This window comes from Empidonax traillii, unplaced genomic scaffold (assembly GCF_003031625.1).
Source record: "Empidonax traillii isolate 1590-97213 ecotype Southwest subspecies unplaced genomic scaffold, ASM303162v1 scaffold177:size1754471, whole genome shotgun sequence".
Lineage (NCBI taxonomy): Eukaryota > Metazoa > Chordata > Aves > Passeriformes > Tyrannidae > Empidonax > Empidonax traillii.
Window position 1 is genome coordinate 1,623,278 of NW_020955370.1, and position 24,590 is coordinate 1,647,867.

Sequence of the window (24,590 nt, forward strand, 5' to 3'; positions counted from 1 at the left end):
CCAGCGGGTGCGAGCTGCAGAGAGGAGCAGGCGCCGCACCGAGCCGGGATGCGGGAGCCGGGCATGGGGTAGCCGCGCTCCCCAACCATGTAGGCGAGCCCCGGGCGCTGCGCCCATCGCTCCCCGCCGCCTGCACCGCGATCGCTCCGGGCCGGGGGGGACCATGCGGAGCGCCCCGGTCGCCGCGCTCCTGCCGCTGCTCCTGGGGCTGCGGCTGCTGCTGGGCGGCGGCGCCGCGGCTCAGTACTCCAGCGACCTGTGCAACTGGAAGGGGAGGTGAGGCGGGAGCCCAGCGGGGAGCAGGGGATGCCGCGGCCATCGCCGCCCCTGCCGGGGGAAGAAGTTGGTGCCGAGTACAAAAGGGGGACTCTCCCGCCGCGGAGCGCGCAGGGGCTGCGGTGCCCGGCCGGGGCTCGGGGGAGGGAGCGGCACACGGCGGACAGAGGAGAGGGCTGGGGCGGCTCTGCCTCCTCCCCAGCGGGCAGCTGGACCCTCCCGGCGAGGAGGGATGGAGAGGCCAAGGCGGGATGGGCTCTCAGCGGCGGGATGGAGGGGCCGCGGCGGACTGCGCTCCCCTCGGCTCGGCGGCGGGATGGAGGGGCTGGGAGGGGGGGAAGGCGGTCCCAAGTCCGCCGCGGAGAAGTTTCTCTCCCCGCGACCATCTTCTCCGCGGCCCCCGCGACCGCAGGAGGCGGCGGCCGCTCGGGCAGCCCCGGCTCCGCTCTGCCCGCCCTGGGTGCACCTGCGGAGCGCTCCCGCCGCAGCCAGGGCGGTCCTCCCCGGAGCTCCTGCTGACCCCCATCCCCTCCGCTCCCTTCCCTTCGCGTCCCGCACTTCGCGCCGCAGCCCCCGGGGGTCACTCCCTTCTCGTCCCGCGGAGATGAGGAGCGCTGGGAGCGGGGGCTGGCACAGCGGCCGCGCTGCTGATTTATTCTAATTGCACCGGTTGAGAAACCTCTCCAGTTCTCAAGTGTTTATCTCCCAAATTATCTCTGCTTTAATTGCTTGTAATATGTTTAACGTGTGTGGTTGGGTCTGTGACCTTCTCCACTCTTCATAGGTTCAAAAAAGCGACTCTGCTCAACCAGCAAGTGTTGCTGGGTTAGACTTATTTGAAATGTGAAAGGGTTCAGTTCTAATATGCTGCTTAAATCTGACTTCCTGTAGTATAGAAGTTTGACTGAACTGTATCAGTAGGGTTTTTTCGAGTAGGGACAATTTCGAGCGGGGAAACAGCTGGACTGATTTACAACACTGTAATTTCTTATCTGTTATGGTCTGAAACATGCAGATGCCTGGTCTTTTACTTTTTTTCTGGACTTTTCTTGACAATTGATGCATACTTAATTGCAGTGAATCTACTTGAAGGCAAGTGTGTTTATGATAGAGACCAAACCTTTTCATTCTGTGGCAAAATCCTAATTGTATCATTTTGCTTTACCAACCTCCCCCCACCAAAAAAATACCCAACTAACCTACCGAAAAAGCCCTGTGCCTGCTTTCATCCCTGAGCATCCCAGCTGCATGTATTTACCTGGACCTTACCACATGGGCTGCAGCATATTTTTTAAAAGAGTGGTGACAAACCCCTGAAATCCTGTCCTGTTGGGTTCTTAGTTTTGTCCTGTGTTCTTAGAGCAAGCAGTGACCACTCCTGTCACCTGAGCAGGGCTGGAATAAGCAATGGCTTGAGGATCCACTAAGGGGGTGATGCTTGGGGTGTGGGGGGGAAGTAAAATCTCATTTTCTGTCCCTGAGTTTGGGGTGAACTGGCAATGCAAGCTCGGATTTACTCACCTGTTGCTCTTGTGAGCCAAAGTAGTGACAGTTTTGGGATGATGCTGTTGGAAGTGCAGGGAAGGAAGAGAACATAGTTCAGTCTGGATGGTTTCACTTGTGTGAGAGTTCCAGAGTCCAGGTGGATTGGACTCTTGGGAGGGGATAAAGTAACCCAAGGCTGACTTTGGCCTTGCTGGTAGCAAACAGGTGTTGTTGGAAAAGCTGGCAGTCCTAAGGCCATTAAATATCTGCTTTGTCCTAAAAGAGTAGCAGTTAAGAAGGAAAGAAAGTGATTTGCTGTACCAGTAAATACCATCTAATTAAATATTTGTGTGGATACTAATAGCTATGTGAGTTAGAAAGATTTTTTTGTTGTTTTATGTGGAATGTAATATGTTGAAGTCAGGTGATGCTTTTTACCTTAACTGTTGGAAAAAGCTATGAATGCCAAAACACAGTCTTTCTTCCCACACTGAAGTCCTAGATTGTCATGTGCTGGTTGATTTAAGAGTCATGTCATCTCCTACAGTAAACCTGAAGGTCTTTTCTCACCTCTATGTACATGCCTATATTAGAAGAAACAATCTTAGAAACAGAATATTCTGGAAGTGGTTTTTTTTTCCCCCATTAGCTTATAGAGAAGTGATGAGCTTATACCCCTGAGCAGGATGAAGAGCTTCACTAGGATTCCTATAGCTCTCCCTCATGCTTCCAGGGAAATCTGATGCAATGCACAGCTTGACACCTGCAATTTAAATGCACTCAATAGGCCACAGCAGCATCTTAATAAATAGCTTGGCAGAGAGCTTCCAGGAAACTTTGTCCAGGAGAAAGCAGAAACCTCTCTGTGCTGTGTGTCTGGTTATTACTTTTGCTGTAAGTTCAGGGGTTTGTGCTGCAATGACCTCTTGATGCTTTGGGCAGAAGTGGTTCAGTGTCAGGCTGAGAATAAGCTGGTCTGGTGTGTTTGACTTTAGGGTGTAGAGAGAGAATTTAGCTCTGATGTGGCTGCTTTGTGTCCATCCATCTTGCCCTTGGTACTGGTGGATGCTCTGAGGAATTCTTGGTGCTCTCTACATTGTCATCTTTAATTAAAAACTCCGAGTTAGAATCAAAAGTTCCCTTCGTTCACTGTGGTGTGCAGAGAGAACATGGGTACTTTTAGGGCTCTTCAGCACATCTGGGATAGAATAGATAAATAAATTAAATAGCTTTTTTCTTTAAGTTACACCTGTTGCACATTGCAGAATAGCAGCTCTGCAGCAATATTGTAACAGGTCTTTTAGGGCAAACATAAGGGGTGGCTGAAGCCAGAAAGGGAGATGAGTGAGGAGACAGATGCAGTGATTCAGGATGTCCTCATGGATTGGTATGAGGAACCAGTGCTTGTTAAGTAAACAGCAGAGTTTTGAAAGGGGCGATGGATGGCTCATCCATCACTGTAACCATGAAACAGCTGCCTTGTCTCCTTGCCACATACTCTGAAACCCAAAAAACAAAACTCGAATGAGTTTGGAGGTGAAAAAAAAAGAGGCTTCTGGATCTCCATTACTGTATGGACATGGTGTGTCTGATGCCTGGCTAGTGAGAACTAAACCTGGTGTTAAACCATCCCTGTGTGGTGACCTGTCAGTTTGACTCAAAGCAAAGCGACAGGTTTTGCTGGATGATGGTGGTTGCTGTTAAGTAATGTGAACATGTATTTTGAAATCTGCTTAAGTTTTGAGTCATCCTTTATTATAAGGCTTAATGTGTACAGGTACTTGTGCTTGATGTATCTGTCTAATGGCATCACTCTTGCCTGTGGGATATAATTGGCTTTCAGAAGATAATTTCAGAGTCCACCCTGTTTTTTGTTTGAACAGCGTGAACGTTTGAACAAAATTAATGCTAAGACTTTTTTTTTTTTTTTTTTTTCTCCTCTGGCAGAAATTCCCTGCCTCAGTGTTGCTGGGATCACTTGCAACAGCAGTTTCACTGCATGAGTTCCGAGTCTTGCCCCTGGTATCTTCCTTCTGTGTAAGCACTCGGGCTGGAATGTGCCAGTATAAGTCCTGCAGAACCTCTGCAGCTTGTTTTGATGTCTTGGTGTGTGAGGGTAACTTTCTGCCCCTTTGCTGAGGGATAAGCTTTACACTGTTTAATTTTACTTATTCGCAACTTGCACATAAACAGACTTCTGTGCTTTCTGTTGAGTGGCATCGTGTGTGTGCTGTGCTGAAAACTGATTTTGTGGACCAGATGTGGATTTACAGTCAACTTGAAATATCCCATTGCAAGTTAAGTTTCCTGAATGTGTTAAGTACTACTGAATTTGAGGGCAAGAGACTAAAGGTTAAAAACTTGTCCCTCTTTTCTCCTCATCTGTGTTCTTGATGTGGCTTTCAAGATTATTCAAAAGCACATGTTTGAAGGCTCTATTGTTATTAAATATGACTTTTTTCTTTCTGAGCTTCCTCATGTAACCTCTATCAAGTGGGTCACACCAACACTCACAATAATGAGTCACGTCAACAAGTAAATGCAAACCATATGTTTGTTTTTTTTCTTTCTTTTTCCTTTTACACGTTCTTCTAGTTACTTTCTAAATGCTGACTTGAATTTAAAACCTGTTCAGCACCTGAATATATCTTTGGGATGAGAAACTGGGTATTTGGAGGCTTCTGTTGAGGAACCAGAACTTGCACTACACTAAAATATGTTTTTGCCACAGGTTTCCTGTGTAACCTCAGACTAGTCACTTAATCCTTTTTAATTATTTTTCCCCCCCTGTCTTGATTCATCTGCCTACAAGTGGGAAAGTTGTGAAACTTCCCAAAGTCCTGCAAAGCAGACCCATGAGCTGTGATGAAGAGTCCCTCTTTCTGCTGAAAACACCCATAGCCACGTGTCTGCTTGTAGCCCATTGGGCTACAAGCAGACACATGGCTATGGGTGTTTTCACTACAATCAAGCAAAGTGATTAGCTAAACTTAAACCTCATTTTGGGGAGTAATGGGGGAACAAGTGCCCACCAGAGAAAGCAGCACAGTTCAGTGCTCCCCCAGCTATGACTGGGGACCTGCAGTGTCTTTTCTCCTGACCTCCCACTCTGGAGTTTGGGGCTGCCCAGCTGGGCCACAGGGTATCAGTAACACCCAGAGCATTGCTTTGCTGCAGTTCACAGGGTGAGCTTGGCATCCCTCCCAGTTTCAGATCCATTGGGAATATAGACTTGGAAGGGGAACAAAGTGCTAGGAAAAAGGTGGAGTCTGATCTGTGGAGCTGGAGAACGTGCTGGTTTGAGCCACCACCAGGAAGGAGTTGGGCTGTACGTGTTTTATTGGTATGCACCGAGTCATTTACCCCAGCTCAGCTGATGGGCAGTGACTGAGGCTGTAGTAATTTCATGGCTTTTGATCATGTGCTTATATCCTATTTAATTCTGAAGCCTATTACTAGTGGTTCGACTTCTTCTTTTGGGAGATGATTTAAAGTTGTCCCATAATAACAACAAAGTTGAAGTGTGTTGCAAGAGACCTGCGTTGCTGAGCTGGATGAGCCAACCCTCGGTGCTGTCCTGGGCTTCCTGGCTTTGTTGATGCAGGTCTTTGAAGGTTTGAGGTTATGACAGTCACGTTGCTGGCTCTGTCATTTCTCTAACTTTCTCTTTCTTTCTTTCTTCCCCCCAGTGGTTTAACTCACGAGTCTCACAGGAAGGATGTTGAACAGGTCTACCTCCGCTGTTCCGAAGGGTCCATAGAGTGGATGTATCCCACAGGAGCGCTCATAGTCAACCTGCGGCCCAATATTTCACCTGCCTCTTACAAACACTTGACTGTTTGCATAAAGCCCTTCAAGGACTCTGCAGGAGCAAATATTTATTTGGAAAAAACTGGAGAACTGAAACTCTTGGTCCGAGACGGAGACCGCAGCCCCAGCAGAGTGTATTGCTTTGGCTACGACCAGGGGGGCCTGTTTGTGGAGGCCACTCCTCAGCAGGACATTAGCAGGAAGATCACAGGCTTCCAGTACGAATTGATGAGCAAGGGGATAGCAGCTGATTTGCACACAGCTTCTGGTGAGTTCCGGGGCATTGGTCATACTTTCACAGGCGGCCTTGGATGCGGAACAGATGGCAGAGGGAGCGAGTGGGAAAGTGGTCAGGGCTGAGTTCCGTGTGCTTTTAAGGGCATGTTTTATAAACAGGCTGTTGAGGAAGAACTGATTTTTTTTTGTTTGTTTGTTTTTGTTTGGTTGGTTTTTTGGGGGGGCTGGCAACATAGGCTGGGTTGCAATGATTTGTTGAGGGCTACAATGTGAAGGATTTTCCCCTTGCAGGCATGGGGTGAATCACAGGAGCTGGCTTTGCCCTACACTGAACTCCAGCGTGAACTGGACCTTCCAGCCTTGCTGTAACACTTTTCTAACTACTTTTTAATTCAGTTTTTAAGACCCCGCTGCATGTTTTGAATAATAAACATTTAAACAAGGAGGAACTCCTTTTCCGTGGTGGCTTTTTTTTTCACCCTTTGCAACTAGTGCTACTTGCTGACCTAATTATTGCTTTTTCTTTTTCTTTTTCTTTTTTTTTTTTTTTAAACAAGGAAAATGGTGTGTTCCTTCCTCAGCTCTGTTTATTGCACTCTCCTGAGCATTACTGTGCCATGGCACTTCTACACCATGACAATACTTTTACAGGGCCAGTGTTGTCTTCTCTCTCGACCATTATAAAAAGCAAGTTTTGTAGAGAGGAGTTTTATTTATAGCTTATAGGAAGGTGGAGTGGACAGACTGAAAGAGCTAACTAGCCTGTAAAGTCTGATACTAAATAGCATTTGGGAACAATGGCTCTAGGTGTGACCTAATTGTGCTGCTGATCATTTAGGCAGGTTGAGAAGGAAAGCTGGCATTTGTGGAGGATGACAGGGAGAAGGGGGAATTCCCTTTGGATAGCTGGTATCTGGTTCATGCATCTCATCCATTCAGAATTGCCTCTAGCTTTTGTCCCCAAAACCAAAGAGGGGAGATTCCCAGAATAGCCTGAGGAATAGCAGATCTAGGGGAGTTTGTCTCAAATGACTACACAGGTTTTCAAGGTTTAGGTATTTTAAGTGGGGAACCAGATTTGTGGCAACCAGAGTTCTCTTTTGAAACGGGGGCTGCCTTCACTCAGAAGAGTGCAGGGGAGGGGGAGAAGAGTCCTCTCAGCACACTTGGGATGACTCAGCCCAGGGCCAAACCCGCGGTGAGTGAGGCTGTGCAGCCCCAGCCCGATTGCAGGCTGGGCAGACTCTGTGGTGGTGATGCTTTGCCTGAGATAAGCGGTGGTGTGGCTAATTAAAGTGCAGCTGTATCTCCCAGGCGTTGCATCCCTCATCTTCCTCTGGGATAAGTGATTGCAGAACTTGTCCCGTCCTCTCCCCTCCCCTGGCTCCCTTCCACAGCAGGACTCTTGGCTTTGGGTGTTTGTGTATTCGTGCAGACTCGCTGCCCTGCCAGTGTTTAGATGTTGTCACGACAGCTTGGATAGGGCTTTATTTTTGTGCTGGACCGAGATGAGCAGTTCTAGGCTCAGCCAGGCTGAGGGCAGCGCCGATGCAGTAACCCCGGCAACTGATAGGTGGCGGCTTTGCCATTAAAACAAAAAAAAGATAAACACAAATACTCCAAATTTCAAGTCGCTGTCTTCACTTTTGCCGTGTTCACAACTGGTAGCTTGTTATGGAGGGTTCTGCTCTGCTTCTACAATACACAGAGTGGGGTGTCTCTGCAGAGCTGCTTTCTCAGTAAGATCATTTATGCAAAGATGAATATGCTCTGCAGAATGCCAGCTATGTAGTAAAATTCCATTGCAGGAGACATTAAAAACATTGTTTAATCAGTTATTTGGAGAATGTTCACAGATTCTTTGCTTCTTTCTTTGGCAGGCTGTGAGGATGGAGACATGGGCAGGCTAATGAGAAGTGACTTAAATTTACCATGAAAAGTCATGCTTTTTTTCTTTTTCTTTTTTTTCTGCAAAAAATTGAAATTATTTTTGCATATAGTAAATGAGAGAAACACTGCTTGTCACTGCTAGGTTTAGTATGCACACAAGGTTTCTCCTGAGGTTTACTAACATCAAGGGGATTTGCTGCTGACATCCTTTACCAGCACAAACTGCTGTGTTTTCAGAACTAAGCGCTCTTCTTTCCACATAAAATCTTGGAGGTTTTTAAAGCTGATGGGAGTGTCTTTCAGAGACTTTCAGAAGTCTGACTGAGGAATGAATCCAATTACAGCCCTCCTCTTTGATAGGCACATTAAATCACTCTTTTGGTGACTGCTGTATTTTGGGCTGTAACAGACACTGGTTGAGTTTCAGTGCTGTCTTACGAAACAATGTGGTGGGGAATCTGCTCCATGCTCTCAGTGTCTTGTTTGGCCAGAAGAAACTTTTTAATAGTTCATCAGCAGAGCCTTCAGGGCAAACTGGGGATCTCTATTGTATTTTAAATTATTTCTCTTGCCTTTTTTTGGATCCCTAAACTCTGGGGAGGAGCCGTGGGGGGTGAAAACACGATGCAAATGCCATACATGACTCTTTCCACTACTCACTTAGATGAGCACTTTTATTCTCCTATAAATATCTATATGTCTGGGGAAACTGCCAAATTGCTGCCTTGTGAGGCTTCCATAGAGCAATATATTTGAGACTCTTTGCAGTTCGTGGGCCTGCTTTCTTCTGGAGCTGCTTCTAGTTTTTCTGTGAAGCCTCGTAAGAAATGCCCTTTACAGAGCTGTGCATTTGGAGGGGAAGTTTACAATCAATTCACTGAAATCACAGGAGATTTATCGGAGAGGAGGCTCAAGCCAGAGGCAAGTGCTGACCTTGAAGGGGCTGAAAACTGTGTTTAAGGTCCTGTACTTCTTTTTAACCTTATCTCTGTCTCGGTCACAAATGTAGCTTAAGGTGTTTTTTTGGCTGTTGCACACTGGGAATATGAGGCTGCACCTGTCTCAGTTGCAGTTTGTCAGAGATCAGCAGAGCTGGCAGTAGGTGTGAAAAGATGACGAGGGTGTGAGTTGCTGTTGTAGATGGGGGCTGAGATGTGCTGGGCAGAGGAAGCTGCAGCGCTTCATCTGATGGCAAAGGACTGAAAATCACAAATACTGCATTATTTTCTTGTGACTGCAGAGCGGGGAGATGACTATCATAAAAGACCCAGGTGTGGGGCTCAATAATCCAGCCCTTTCCTTGTGCAATAACTACTCGCTAACAACTTCTCCGCACTTTCCCTAAATGCTGTGTTTGTTTCCTGGTGATAATTGTTGTACTCTGCCCTTGAGTTTACTCTCTCTTCCTAACCTGGCATCCCAGCTCTGATTAAAGGGTGTAAGTCATCTGTTTAATACTTTAATGACCTGTTGTGTCCTCGGAGCCCTGACATTGCAGGGTGCATCAACAAATCAACAATGCTTGGCAGGGTGCCTGTGGTTTAATTAGAAAACCTCAAGTTTTATTAGTTTACAGCCGTTCTTTCCCACTTAATCAGAGTCTAGCAAATAATTCAGTAGAAAACATATGAAGGTTCTGAATTGGCCTTTCCCTTTCTTTTGGGAAGGTTGAATGACACAGGGCAGTCGTACAGTTTTTCCAGATTTTGGTGGTTTAACCCTTTTCTCGGCTCTGACTCTGCTTTATCACATTTGCTTTAGATTCCCTAGCTGTAGGAAGTGTTTGTAATATACTGAGAGGTTTTAATTCAGATTGCTGACATTTGGTGTGGGGAGTTTTTTTTACTGTGATAGTAGCAATCCAAAAAACACATTTCTTGGGTTTTGTTTCTTAAGCTGGAAAGAGGATCAAAGGCAAACAGTGCTTGTCACCATCTAAGGGGAGTAGTCCCTAAGAAGGGTCACCTTGACAATTCAGGCATCTTGATGGGCGTGTTCTCCTCTTGATACCCAAAGTGATGGGTGACTAAAAGTGCTTTTGATTTCACATTAGGTTTTGGGTTGCACCCCTCTAACACTCCCATCCACACTGATGGTCCATTAACTTCAGCTCCTGCAGCCAGGCTCTGTAGGTGTTTGCCCAGCTGAAGAACTGAGGCATTGTGACATTTTGGCCCAAGGCCAGTTGAGAATCAGCAGAACCTGTTTAAGTTGTTGAATTCTGTTGATTCTAATCTTTTCTGCTTGAGCTGGAAGAAAATACTCGAAGTCTCTGCTATACTGGCAAGTAGATGGAGGTTTTTGGCAAAAGTGTTGTTTGGCCATCATAGTTCCTAGGAGTTTTCTGAAGGTGATGACCCACACGAGCTTCTCAGCTGGAGTGGAGTGTGTGCCAGGTCCAGGTCTGCCTTGCAGCACAGCAGGCTGCTTGGATTAAACTCCAGTGGGAAGTGGGAAGGTCCCTTGAGAATCATTTTCAGTCCTTCAGCTTCTGCTCAACTACTACGAAACAACAATCTGTAGGTCTGACCAAAGGTTTTGGAGGGGAAGGTGAATCCTCTTCCCCTGTCCCACCAAAGGACCTTTATTTTGTTTCCTAAAGTCTGTGTTTCAAGAGTGTAGCATCAAGCTCTGGATCCAGCTTTGAGTGAGCTGTGTAGTTTGCTTTTCCCATTGCACTCATGGGGATGTCTGTAATTTAGTTGTTAGAGCTCAGGAGGTAAATTGAAAGCCCTTTCATTACCCACCCGCTTTTGTGTAGCAAAGAAGTCAAACTTTAACAAAAATGTCCCTTTATCTTGATGGCATCTCCTGACTTAGTGCAGCTTTAGTAGCTCTTTTATATGTTTTCTTTATTAATGCCAGGTACCTGGCCGAGAATATTAATAGGTAGGAGGTACAGCACCTGGGTGGGTATCTGAAAAACAAGGCAAAACTGGATAAATCCAGTTAAGTAATTAACAGTATTCAGCTATTTCCTGTATGCCGTTAATTCACTGGTCTGAGAAAACAGACTGGAAGTTCAGAAAGCTCATAAGTATTTGGGCTATGCCCGTGTTTCTGCTAACAAATGGGTTTTTGAAGCACCCTCTTAACTGTTGATCTTTATTGCAGTGTGGGTTTGGCAGAGGTGGAGCCCTATCTCTGCAGGTACCCTCCCAGAGAGAGCTCTTTTGTCATCCCAGCTCCATCCTAATCTCCTGCTTTCCTCTGATTGCTCCCAAATATCCACTTCATTTTTTTTTTTTTTTTTGGTCCTTCTTGGAGGCTGAATGTGCTGCTCAGCTTTGCAATCTGAAGCAGCAGCTCACAGAATCACAGAATGGTTTGGATTGTGAGGAACCTTTAAAGACCATCTAGTCCAAAACCCTGCAGCAAGCAGGGACATCTTCCACTAGACGAGGTTGCTCGGAGCCCCATCCAAGCTGGATTTGAATCTTTCCAGGGTTAGGGCGTCCACCACCGCTCTGGGCAGCCTGTGCCAGTGTTTTACCCTCTCACTGGTGTGTTTTTCACTTCATATCAGAGTGGAAACGTCCCGGTGTTGGTGAGCAGGAGGCTGTGGCTGCTGTGCCCGCTCTTGGCCGAGGGAGCCAAGGCGTGGTTGGTGCCTGCTGTGCTCGTCACTGCTGTAGGCAGGAGGGGTGATGGAAAGGGGCACTTGGAACACTTAAACTGAAAGTCACCGTGACCTTTCTGCTCAGCACAGGTTCTGCTTGAGTCATTGTGACCATCTGAGGTGTTGGCACTGTGTTGGGTGGCGGGGTGGGAGCACCCCTGGGTGCTGTGGGGTTGGCAGGGGGTTTTATTCTAACACACCCCATCTGATCAGAAAAATGGCTTGCTTTGTGCTTTCCCCCCGCCTTGCTTTCCACAGAGGATAAAACTCTTATACCTCTCAGGGTTTAGAAGTGTTAGGAGGGCTGGAACTAGATGGTTTTAAGGTCCTTTACAACCCAAAGCATCCTGTGAGTCCATGATTGGGGTTTACTGGTGAAGTGCACAGCGAGCAGCAGGGCAAAGTTGAGGGTTGTGTTCTATAAGCCTGAGCTCACCTTGCTGGGTGGCAGCTCAGGGAGGCTCACTGGTGCACCTGAAGGTTTGCTGGTTTAGTTGCCTTTTCTCTCCCTCTAAAACGTCAGCAGCAAGTTTTAAGAGAAAAACATCGGAAAACAACCTTTAATGAAGTTGTTCAAAATACACTTCAGTTATTGACCTTATTAGGGACTCTTCTGATACTCCTAGTTCAGGATACTTTATTTCCAAACAGCTTTTTGTGTGTTCACCCACCTTGCAGGAGGCTCTGCCACAGTAACTTTGTCTTTCCCATAGTAAAAGGTGATACAAAACTTGGTGCAAAGTAACTACAAAAGTATAAACAGCATTCCCTAATCCTGTATGTATCTAAAAAGGCACATTTAAAGCTACTTTTTGAGGGCATATCACTGAACTGGATGTCATGGGTCAGCATCTAACTGCATCAGGCTGGCTGCTCTGTTACACCACCTGGAGTGGGATTAATTTTGAGAAGCTGGAAACCTGCTCCAATTATTCATGTGCCTGAAGTGGTCAGGTTTGCAGTAAATGATTGACTGGGTGGGAGAGTTTGAGAGCAAGGTTTTAGAGTTTCTTCCTGTGTGAAATGGTTTCAAAGTGCAGTTCTGATGCTCGGGGAATGCACACCCTCTTACATCGTCCAAAATCGATCAAGGGTGGTGTTTTAGGGACCTGAATCAGACTAAGAAGTCTTCACCTTCAAAAAGAAAAAAACCCCAACAAAATAGGAGGGATGCCCTAATTTAATCTCTCCTTCCCCCAAGACACTGGCTTTGCCAGCATCTCCTGACCCTGCTCATCCTTTGATGTCACTAGGACAGGAGCTGGTTTTGCAGTGGGCAGAGGAGGTGACAGTGGGGCTGCAGTGATAAATACACAGCTGCAGGGGAGAGGGGGAAGAAAATAGCTTATTTTTGCTAGACTGGCCACGAATGCCGTTAGCTTATTTCTCAACTCAGTGGGCAGTCAAAACCAATAAGCAGTCAGGTGTATTGTCCTGGCAGCTGGGGCTCCCTCGGCTCTGACCTTTCTGTTCCGCCGAAGATGGTCCCACAAACAGAGCTGCAATCCTGCAGAGTTGCTTGGCAGTCTTTAATAATGCTCTGTGCTTGCTCTGCAAAACTGTTTAGTTTGCTAATTCCTGAAGCTGTAGCTAAAGAAGGGATGGGAGGGCGGGGGAAAGTGCATTCCTCTTCCCACTTACTGAAACACAGGCCAAAGCTTTCCTGTGTGGGGGTCTTGATTTGCAGGACTGAAAACCTCCTTCACCTTAATCTGTGCTAGAAGCCAGAAAATATTCACTGTAATGCTGCACAAATACTTGGAAGATACTGTGGACCTAAAGCTGTAGTGGAGGTTTACTATTTGGTATTAAAAAGCTGCTGCTGTGTGTGGTCACAGCCTTGACCAGTTCAACTGTGCTGCTGGTTCAGATTTATGGGTGGATTTTTTGGCGTGGGTTGTATGTCAGGGCACCTCCTGACTCCTGTATGGGATGATTTGAGTCCTGCAATGGGCATAAACTCTGGTTTTCTGTATTGAAGCCCTGGGAGACTTGTGGTGTTCCTCGGTGCTGGGATATGCACATGGAGCCTGGCCTGGCTTTCCGTGGCATCAAAATCCACCCAGATCACCCTGTTTGTACAGGATGTACCTCTGCCCCAGCAGAACTGTCAGTGGCCTTACACCAACTTCATCTATCTGCAAATGGATGTGTGAAATTGAAGAGAAAAACAAGTTCTTATGTAGAACGGGTGAATGCTGTTAATATGGTCAAGAACTGTGTGCTGTTAAGTACAAAAACATGATATATTGTAAAGCTTTTCCTGTTACTAATGGAAGACCTGAAGTAACTTTTTTTTTTTTTTTTTTTAGTTTAACTGAACAATGTTACAACATCTAGGCTCTCGCTGTGTGAGGTGTAGCCCTTCCACAGCCCTCTTCAAGAATAGGCTGATCAAATAAACATGGTTTTATAATGAAAACTGGCCTTGTTCCTTCAGAGCTCTCCCACATACCAAAAAGGACCTGTGTGGATCTCAATGCACATGTGCTGTTTTTTTCTTAATTTTTTTTTTTCTTTCTCTCTCTCTCTCTCTCTTTTTTTTTTTTTTTTTTTTTCCCCAGACTCACTTAATCTTTGCTCTGTCATTACTCCACTCTCAGGGTTTAACTTTAACCAGCCACTTGTTACTTAATTCTATTCCCCTGCTCCATAGAAGTCATTAATGGACCGGGAGGGAAGGTTTTGTATTCCTGGCAGGATTCCAGCCTGGTAGTAGCTGCTGGCTCCAGCCTCTCCTAAACCCCTGGCAGGGGCAGAGGGAAGTGCTTGGCTGCACCGTTTCCCCAGGGCATGGGAGTTAAAAACACCTCGCATTTTCATTTTCTGCCTCACAAGCACTTCACGACATCTCAGCTGAGTGCTGTGTTAGCTACCGGAGACAAAGCCAAACGGGACATGAAAAATTTTCCTTATAACTTTATGTTTTCTGACTCGGGTGTGATTTTTACGAGGCTTGGGAATGACGTTTTCTTTAGAAGAAAGAAGAAATATTTTCGGAGTGTATTTTAGGAGGGGATGAGCCAAGCCATAAATCTTTGTGGGTTCTGAGTCAGGAGAATATTTGCTTTGGTGCTGTGCTGTGGGGAGGTGGATGGGCAGCTCAGGGGTGTGATGCTGGTGCTGCCTGTACTGGCAGGTTCTCGTGGGGTGACAGGGAGGGAGGTCCTGCCCCAGCCCCTCCTCTGCTGGTCAGAGGGGATTAGAGGAGCCCCTCAACCATCTGGAAGCACCTCTGACTTTCAGCAATTTGTCTGTCCTCGCGTTTCCCATTCCTAATCCCCCCTGGGCAGCAATGGTAGGTTTGAGGAAGGAGAGAGATATTTTCTGTGAGATAAACAAATAGAGCTACTTTTTTAATGGCTTTATAGTGGTGCTTGGTGCATGTACAGCAGGAGACATTCCCAGCAGTTACCTTGCTGCCAGCTTTTCCCTTTAATTGCAGTTAGGGAGGGAGAGAGGGAGAGCAAAGAAGTAGCACACACGTGCTGCTGGCACAGGAACGTGGGCTGGTGCAGTTGCAGAGACACTTCTCGATTGCTGGGCTCTGCTGCTGCAGTGCAGAGAGAGGAATTTACCTGGGCATCTGATCTGCTGAGTGGGGCTTTTTGGACACAACACGTTGCAGATCTGACTGCAACAGAGGGTTTTTGCAGAGCTGTGATGCAATGGGTAAGAGTAGGAGCTAGGCTGGGAGGTGGCACTGATCCAGTCACTATTCCATCACTGCCCACCCCAGCTCTGTGGTTTGCCATGGAGGAGGAGGAGGAGGAGGAGGTGGGACAGAAAGAAGTGTCTTGAAGCTCTGTCACTTATCTTTCCTCTCTATTAAACTGGGTAGAGTTTAATAATGGCTAATGTTGCTTGAATAAAAACTGCTCTGTGGGGTTTTCATTCCTCTCCCCCCCGTTTTGTTTTAAATTTTGAACAAATGGCCATTCATGTTTCTAGCTGACCTTTCAGCTCATTTGTTAGAATGGGTGCTGCATCTTGGAACAGCAAAAAGGCATCAGCTCTGCAATCCCAAAGGATCCTTACGTGCTCTGTAGCTGCTGAGCCAAGTTTCAGTTTGCAAGCCGTTGCAAATGGAGCTTACCTAGTACCGAATCTCTTCCTCACATTGCTTACACAAATAGTCAATCTTTGGTACTTAAGGACTTTAATACCCCCTTGGAAGACATTTCTGTGAAAAGATAGATTTCTGGTTTATGGTCTCTTGTGTTAACATTTGTCAGAACACAAAGGTCGTCACATGCCCAATGGTGAGGTTCACAATATGCTTTTTTTATTCTTTCTTTGCAGGAAGGAAGTGGTATTAACTCAATTGTCTTGGCACAGTCTATGCCACAGCCTACGAAAGTCTGCATTTCATTAAACTTAGATGCGGGTTTAAATTGTTCTTGGCCAGTGTCTGTATTTTCCAAGTTACTTCTGTAAACTTGTACATAAGTGCAAGTTGAACTGAGCGTTAGAAATGAGCTAAGGCAAGGACTGGGAGCTGACACTTCCTTTTGTGAAGAGGTAAAATCACCAATATCCTTTCTGCACCTGGAGGGGTCAGGGGAGGATGTCCATTGCAGCATCATGATCTTGGTCCAGCTGCTCAATCACCATCTGGTCCTGTGCCAAATCTTGTCTGTGTTGTGGCTGTAGAAGGGAGTCTTTGAGTTGTGTGTCTGTGCTCATGGTCCTTGTTCTGAGCTGCCTCTTCTGCTCAGCATAGGGACTCAGGTTAATTTTCTAGCAAATATGGGGAAGGACAGTTCTGCCTTCAAGAGGGCCACTAAACTCTCAGTAGGTGATTTATAACATTAACCTTCTATTCACTGAAGAAGCACAATCTCTCATTGCAGCCTTCCAGCACTTAAAGAGGGCTTATTAAAACAAGGGGAGTGAGTTTTTTATGTGGGCTGATAGGACAAGGGGATATGGTTTTAAACTAAAAGAGGGAAGATTTAGATTAGATGTTAGGAAGAAATGTTTTACTCAGAGGGTGGTGAGGCCCTGGGACCGGTTGCTCTTGAGAAGCTGTGGCTGCCCCATCCCTGGAAATGTTTGAGGCCAGGTTGGACAGAGCTTGGAGCAACCTGGGCAGTGGAAAGTATCCCTGTTCCTGGCAGGGGATTGAACCAGATGATATTTGAGATCCCTTCCAGCTCAAGCCATTCCATGATTCTGTGGAATTCTGAGGCTTATTGATCCAGAGGACTGGGAGCAGCACAAGCCCAACTCTCCTGTTTGCTCCCTCATTAGACGTTTTCCTACTGACACGCTGGAAAAAGTGCAGCGCTTGCAGAAAGCCCTGTAATCCTACCCCATCCAAAGACAGGAAAACCTTGTAAAACCAAAGAGTGATGAGAGAGCTCCTCTGTGTGTTGTGACGGCGTGTCAGTGACTTCCAGCCCAGCTGTGGAGATGCTCAGTGTCATCTGGCCCCCTTCTCCCTCGCTGGGGCTGCAGGTCCTGTATGAAATGCAGGTGTGCTGGGTGCAGCTCTGCTGGCCTCAGCTCCCAGCCAGCACTTCATTTTCAATCCGACAGGCACTGACAGTGCAGATGCATTGATGTAGTTCGGGTGGTGTTTCGGTGCGGGGGTTGTGAGGGTTTTGAGGTTGAGTGTTGTTTTGGCTTGCTCAGGAAGAGCTTTCTGAGGGGGTGAGGAAAGTCGGGGTGTATCTAGAAAGGAGAAGACTCGTCACAGCCTGGTAAACCGGGGGGATTCTTGCCCACCTCCACTGCAAAGCAGCAGGTTTTTTTGTTTGGGACATAAGCTGTGAGAGGTTTGTTTCTTGGAAGAAATGTTGCTTCTTCAGAGAGAAAGTCCAAGCATACTTAGGAAGAAATAATTACAAGGATTTATTCCACTTTATAATTAGTTAAAGCAGGATCAGGGCAAGATTTATTTTTTTTCTTGCTCATATGATGTTTACCCTTACACTCTTGTCTCCCAGATAGATCACTGGTCCAGTAATCAGTTGAGACAGTCATTTCTGGTTAGGACTCAGAGGAATGATGGAGAAATGCACCATCACTGGAGAAACCACATGTCTATTTTTATAATCTGCTCTCAGAAGTCTGCACTGTGTGTTTCCAGGAAGGAGATGATGCCCTTTCCAGTAGGGTGCTGCCAGCAAGAGGTGCCAGTTACAGAGCTGCCAGCAAGAATTTGAAAGGTGTGGGTGGGTTTCTTTGTTCCACGTGAACTAATGCTGATGTCAGTCTGAGCTTCCATCCAAGAGATGTGTCTGGGACCCCACACCAGTACGACTGGAGGTGCTGCAGTACAGGCTGGCTTGGCTTAAATCAACCCCGGGCTGCAACAAGACCTATCTAAATGTCTCGAAGAGAAAAGGCTACTTGTTTCAACTGAAAGATTTAAACCTAGAACTAACAGAAAACAAGCTTCAACCCTGCCTGGGCCTCCTCTGTGGCTTTTGATACTTAAAAGGTCTGATTGCTCTTCAAAGGGTTATTCAGAAGTACCGTGGTGTGGGTGATGTGTGCCACGGGCAACTGGAAGCTCAGATAAAGAGCTCAGTGTTTCCCTCCCCCACCATCCACACCTCCACCACACCGCAGGCACCCTCTTCTTCACAAAACCCAAGGGTATTCCTCGGTGCAGCGGTTTTCTGCAATTGCTTTGTGTTAAACATTTTCACTTCTGCTTAAAGGGTGTCTCTCTTCCTGTGCACGCTGCCGGCGCGGGGGTGGACGTTCAGCACAGCCTGCCCGGGGACAGAGGATGGAGAAGGGCCTTTTGGGCTCACTAAGTGGAATTTTGGGACGGTGTGTAGAGACCTGCAGCCTGGCTGTTCTTGAGAGACGTGAGGTTGTGGAGCACGTTGAGAAAATTCAGGGCAAGCAGAGGAGACTTCTTGCTTACGGGTTGGAAGCAAGGAAGGTTTTGGGGTAAGGTAAGGTCAGTCAGACCCATGGGTGGCTGTTGAAACACAAATGTTTCAAAAGAGGATCAGGCCCCTTCATGTGGTTTCTGTGACGCCTGCAGCCAGAGCCAGAACGTCTCGGTCGAGTGTGTCCTGCAGGGAGCCGTCATCCTAAACCACGACGATGGCCCTTCCATAACCCCCCCCTCCTCCTCTCCCAGGAAAGGAGGGTTGCGTGCAAATGTCACAAACCAAAGGAGGAAGGACAGGGGCTGTGTGTGTGAGCTGAGGGAGGACAGCAACACCACCCACCGCGCTCGAGGCACAGATGATTTGTGCTTAACTGCAGCGCTAAAGGTGCACTCAAATCCATCCCCAGCATTGGAGAAAACCCTTTCTGGACACCCCAACTGTGGTGCTGGCTGAGCTGGGGACCACCTGGTGCTCATGGCACCTCCTCAGGGCAGGTCGCTCTCTCTTCCTGAGCGTTTCTGCCTCCCTGAGGAGAGGTCCAGGAGAGGACCAGCAACGTGTTTGACAAAGCTGTTGGCCAACAAGTGCGGTCTATTGTTAGCACCGCCACGTCCTCCTCAGTAACATCAGGTTCAGAGGGCAAATCGCTCAAAGCAGCTGGGACATGACTGCTGGCTTGTGAGGAATGATGTAATTACATCTCCCTCTGCGGGGAGGTGAATAGAGAGGCTTTTGGAGGCACTGGACTGGGGGGGTGGAGGGAGAGGGCTGCCTCAGGTTACTTCAGGTCAGGATACTGTCAAAATCCATCAAAGGCATTCCCAGGAGAGTCGGCAGCCGATGTGCACAATGCAGGCTTTATGCCACCGGTGGTGGAGTTGAGTTATATGCATCTGGGCTTTAGAGGGCTTCAATAAAATGCTGCTTTTCTCTCTCTCTCTTTCCCCCCCCCCCCACCTTCCCCTGCTGCTGTATGAATTAAGGCTCTTTGGCTTATCGAGTTAAAAGGAATTAGAGCAGCTGACGTTGATGTTGTTGTTGTTGTTGCAAGTTCATAGACTTGCTTTTGGAGGCGAGAACCTGGGCAGCCCTCGAGACGTCCCCAGGGAGTTGGGATCGGAGTCGGGATCCGGCAAACACAGACGCTTGTTTAGTAACCGGGCCCGTTTCCCCAGAAAATGAGCATCTTCACCTGCTGAGCACGAGTGAAGTGCTTTTCTTGGTTTTCTTTTTTTTTTTTAACTCTAAGGATGCTTCCCGTTCTAGCCTGAGGTGTGTATGTTGTTTTGACCCACGGATGGAGGAAAGCACCTGCTGCCTGATCCGGAGGGAATGAGCTGAAACTCAACTTGTGCCACAAACAAACACAAAGACTCCTTCCTGGCTGGGATTCAAAACAAAGTGTAGGCATTGCCACCTCCTAAGGATTTTGTTTCTTTTATGAGCCTGGATAGGAATGAAGCTTTGCTTGTAGCCAGTGGATGTTATTTGCTTTTTAATGGTCCATTTACCTCAGCAGTAATCCTTCACGACTCGCTTTCCATCTGTGCTTGCATACCTTGTTTTTGCCACTTGCGAGATCTATTTGATACTCTGTGAATGCAGATGTGGGAGTTGTTCCACAGAAGAGGATTTCTGGTCTTCATCTGTCTGGTGTTGCAGTGATGGGTGGTGGAAAACGGTTATTAAAGCAGCTCACATGCCACCACACTGCTGTGAGTCAGCTGGATCTGAAGCAGGTTTTAAGCAATGATCTAGTGTGAGCAACACCGAGCACTTTTAATTTCCTCCTGCATTTAAAAGGCTGTAGGATTTTGCCTAGGGTCCACAATTACAATGATTTGATTTTGTGTATACATGGAGATTTGTTCATTTGATTTATTACAGTGTCAGTCTATTTAAATGGAAGGAACCACTTTAAAAGTATTTTGTTTTTCATCTTTAATGCTGTTGCTTGTGTTGCACTTCTTTGGAGAACAGAAGTGCCTGAGTCATCTTGGTGTTTTCAGTTTTCCAATGGGGTTGGATGAACTACAGAGATGTCTGGTCTAAACCAAGACTGTTTTCACTCAGACTTAAAAAGGTTGAGATGCCTTTTTTATTATTAGGCCTTCGCAGAGCAAAATCTCTGAAATCCAGCTGGATTTTGAAGATGTCTGTCAGCTGTGCTTCGTTTGGGGGCTTCTATCCATGTGAAAATGCTGTGAGATTCACACAGGTTTGCAGATTCCCTCCATTAATCTAAGTCAGGTCTTGATTTGGACAGAGGGAGGCTGGGAAAGAGAGACATGGAGGTGGAATCACCATTCCTGGAAGTGTTCAAAGTAACTGTGGTTGTGGCACTTGTGGATGTGGTTTACTGGGGAGCACAGTGGTGCTGAGTTAATGGTTGTACTTGATGATCTTAGAGGTCTTTTCCAACCTAAATGATTCTGTCATTCTAATAAAATTTTCTCTGTTGGACATTTGATCTCGCCACTGATCAAAATCTCTTTGAGTCTAAAAGTTAAAATATCTTTAGCTTGAGTTTATTCTGGTACTCCTTTTAGGTCCAGGCTTCATCTGGTTCTGCATTTCTCATTATATTGAGCATTTCCAAAAAAAGAGAGCTGAAATGGTATGCAGGGAAAGAAAGGCAGGAAAGGCTGACTTGTTTCTAAGGGCCCTGAAGACGTTCAGACTAAACAGAAAAGCCAATTGATCCAGATGCTATTTTGCCTATTCCTTGTCATTTCCTTTTGGAGCTTTTTAACCTCCTTGAATTATTCCTTCAAATGCCCCTGCCCAGAAATGTGCATTTTACATTCCCTTTAATCCTATTAAATAGCGTGTTACACTGTGTATTAATCATCTGACTGGAGCAAATCTGGTGGATTTGGTTCAATAATCCTTCTTTCTGGATCACTGCTTTTCTGGGACCTTGGAAAAAATGAGAGATTTGCCATGTCTTACGTTAGAGGGTGGCTTGTGCTGATAGAGGAGCATCAGAGGCACCAGCTGCACGTTGTGTAGACAAGTTTAAATCTACTTTTAGGGCAGTGGATAAACTTCTCTGGGAAGCAGGTGGGGGTGAGAGGAAGGGTGTGACAATTTGGGAATCTGGTAACTAAGTGTTTTCAGATGCTGAGGTTCAAAAACTGATCTTTTTTAGGGGTGGGGAGAAGTGGGGTAGCTTCAGTTTGGGGTTTGATGGTGGAATGTGTGATGGAATCAGCTACAGCTCCAGGGCTTCACCTCATTTCAGTGGAAGCCCTGCTTTGCTGTAGTTCTGTGCCTGTGCTGGTCTCCATTTTTCTGACCGGTGTGTTGAGATGACACCAAGTGACAGACAAGGGCTCTGATCCCTGGGCCACCCTGGACAGACTGAGCATCCCCAGGCAGGGCAGACCTTGATCGTAAGCAAATTCCTGAACTCAACAGGGTATTATAGAAACATCTGTATTGCAACTACAGCACCTTCTCCTTAGAAATATCTGGCTGAGTACAAAGAGAAGCCACATTCTTGCATTGATTAGATTAGTGCAGATATCCAAATGTTTCCAGCAGTGCAGGAAATGGTCTTTGTGCTGCTTGAGCTCGAACAGATACCGGGGCTCGAGTTTCCGCTTTGCTTCAACGCCCTCCAACACATGCATTGGGGTTTTTTCCCTCCCCTCTTTGCCTCCCCCACTCTGTAACCTCCTGGATCTTTGATGTGGTGATGACTAAATGGGTGTGAAATAGCCCAACAACATTTGACAGAAGGTGTAAGAGAGAAGCTTTGCCATCAGAATACAAAAGACACACGATCTTAAATTAAGCCTTTGAGAGTGTTGCATTTACAGCAGAGCACCCTGCAAATGCACCCAGCATCAAAATATATTCTGCATAAGCACAGTGAGTGTGTGGGGTGTTTGCTACGCAATCTGTCCCAGCAGGATTGGTAAAGAGAACCATATTCCTGCCTGGGTACAAAAATCCCATGAGGACTTTGGAGTTAGCCCCCACTTCTTGTAGTGGTGTGGATGCCTGACAGGTCAGGCATTGTCTCTCTGTTGTGTGTCCATGCCACGTTTTTGGTTAATTTAAATGGTTTATTTATTTACTATTGTCTAGTCCTTTGCTAATTCTGACCCTTCCTCTCCAGCTCCCTGCCGACCATGCAGCGACACAGAGGTTCTCTTGGCTGTCTGCACTAGTGATTTTGGTGAGTTGTTGCTTCCCCCTAATGCCAGTGTGGCATCCACAAACACCGATGGACACCTCCTTACACTTGGCAACCTGCACTGGCAGTAAATGTGGTCTGAGGGAGTGCAGGGAAGAGGGAGGATGACATGATTTGAAGGACCCCAAAACCATTTTGGCCGGCTGGCACTTCCCCAGGGTGGACAGAGAGACCCAGCAACCACAATAAAAGTAGAAGTTCAAAGACTTGGGTGCATGTAGGAGAGGCCTTCACTTGCTGTCCTACAGTGTTGGTTGACTGCTGACAAAAGACCAAAAGTTTCAATAATTGTCTGCGCTTCCCTTTTTAAAGGGGAAATTAGTATTAGCTGGTATCTGTGATGGCTGGAGAACAGAAAGTAAGTTGTCAGGGAGCCTTTAGCTTATATCTTGTTGTTGGAACTCTTCTTCATCACTCATGCTATTTTTCTAATGTAATTATTTTTCTGCTTATATTTAATGTATATGGGTGCCCTTTGCTGGACAGGTTACAAATATAAACTGTAACAAATGCAAATACATACCAGAGGTTACTGGATAATCTTAACTCTAAAAATAACAAAGGACCAAAACTGGGGCTGCTGTGGTGAAGTCAGTCCCCCTGGCTGCACAGGGCTGAGTTTGGGTGAGGGTCTTCTGGAGTAATTAATCCTTAAATATCTTCTCTGTTTCCAGTGATCAGAGGCTCCATTCAAAACGTGACAAACGAGGCAGAAGAGCAAGAATCCATCATTCATGTTGGTGTCAACAAACTGTACAGGCAGAAGAGCAAAGTCTTTCAGCTGACAGGGGAGAGTGGGAACTGGAGAGGACAAATAAAGACCTTGCTGGAGTGTGGGGTGAAGCCAGGAGACGGAGATTTCCTTTTCACGGGACGTATGCACTTTGGGGAGGCCAGGTTAGGCTGTGCCCCTCGTTTCAAAGACTTCCAAAGGATGTACAAAGAGGCAAAAGACAAAGGGCTAAACCCATGTGAAATTGGCCCAGATTGAACCCCCCCTGGTTTGGCTGAAGATCGATTTTAGTGCTTGGCCAGGAATATTTCCCGGTCACAGCGAGAACTCTGAACAAAACTGGTCTCTGAGAGGCCGGACAGATCTGGAGGGCAGGAGAGACCCCCCAGGACACCCACAACCTGCTCACAGACTAATGGAAGCAACAGAGGTACGAGCTGAGAAGGCTGCCAAGCAAGCAAGGCTGGATTTTTAACCAATCTTGTCCTTATGAATTAAGTTATTATATTTTTTTAGTGACTTCCTTAGGAAAACAAACAAAGAAAAAACTCCCATGTCTTAATAAAGAAAAAAAAAAACCCAAATGAAAGCCAAGATGCCTTTGTATCTTTTTAATACTAATTTTTAAAAATGTCTTAAGCTGATGTAGCATTTGGTATGGCGTATTCTGTATAAATGGCCAAGAATGTGATAGAACACGGTGAAACATCTTAACATGGATGCTTTGTAAAAAGCTTGGTGTACAATTCAAAGTTGTTTCTTATGACAGAAATTTATGGAGCCAAACTCTTATGTGTGTATGTGTGTGTGTTTTTTTGTTTGTTTTGTTTTTTTTTGGTTTTTTTTTGAAAGAATGTACAATCGCCGCCTGCAATTTTATTTTTTTTTGTCCAGGCTGGCAAATTCTTTCCATTCCAGAGAAATAAAGGTCCCTGGATTTGACACATGCTGTTTAAAATCTTGATTTTTTTCTTTTTCCCCCCCCTCCTCTGTAAGGCTGATCTCAGCCAGTCCAGATGTGCTCAGAGATCAGCTCTGGGCCGCTCGCTTGTTTTGTGGCTTCTCTGAGCAGAACCAGAGTTCCTGTGAGGCTTTAGAAACCACAGTGTTTTTCAAAGGGGAAGCAGGAGCTATTTTTGGAGATTTTTAGACATATGTCCAGGCGAGGCTTTAAGTGTTCTTCTCTCTGATGTCGATGGCGTTATTTTGGGAACAGCTCCAAGGAGCAGGCTGCCCCTTCATGTTTCGCTTGAAGCTTTCATTTGTGCTGGCTGGCGGCTTGGCACGAGCTGGATGTTCGTGCCTGTGAGTCCCAGGGGACAGGACCAGGCCACCTTATAAAAAATAAGCACTTTAATAAGGGTGGGCCACTCCTGCAGGCAGTGTCCTGTGGGAGGTACAGCAGCTCTTCCCCCTGTTCGTTCCCACTGTTCCCCATACCCTGGAATGCCTCACTCTGATGGTGCCTTCACAGGGATC

General features: G+C 46.5%; 1 protein-coding gene across 1 annotated transcript; it reads left to right on the top strand.

The window, feature by feature from the left end:
- Window positions 1-24,053, top strand: METRNL (meteorin like, glial cell differentiation regulator). The gene is made up of 4 exons (XM_027886109.1): window positions 1-276; window positions 5,451-5,839; window positions 22,301-22,360; window positions 23,053-24,053. Exons 1-4 carry the CDS (start codon window positions 164-166, stop codon window positions 23,367-23,369), a joined length of 879 nt encoding a protein of 292 aa, XP_027741910.1. The 5' UTR covers window positions 1-163; the 3' UTR covers window positions 23,370-24,053.
- Window positions 24,054-24,590: the final 537 nt, after the last annotated feature.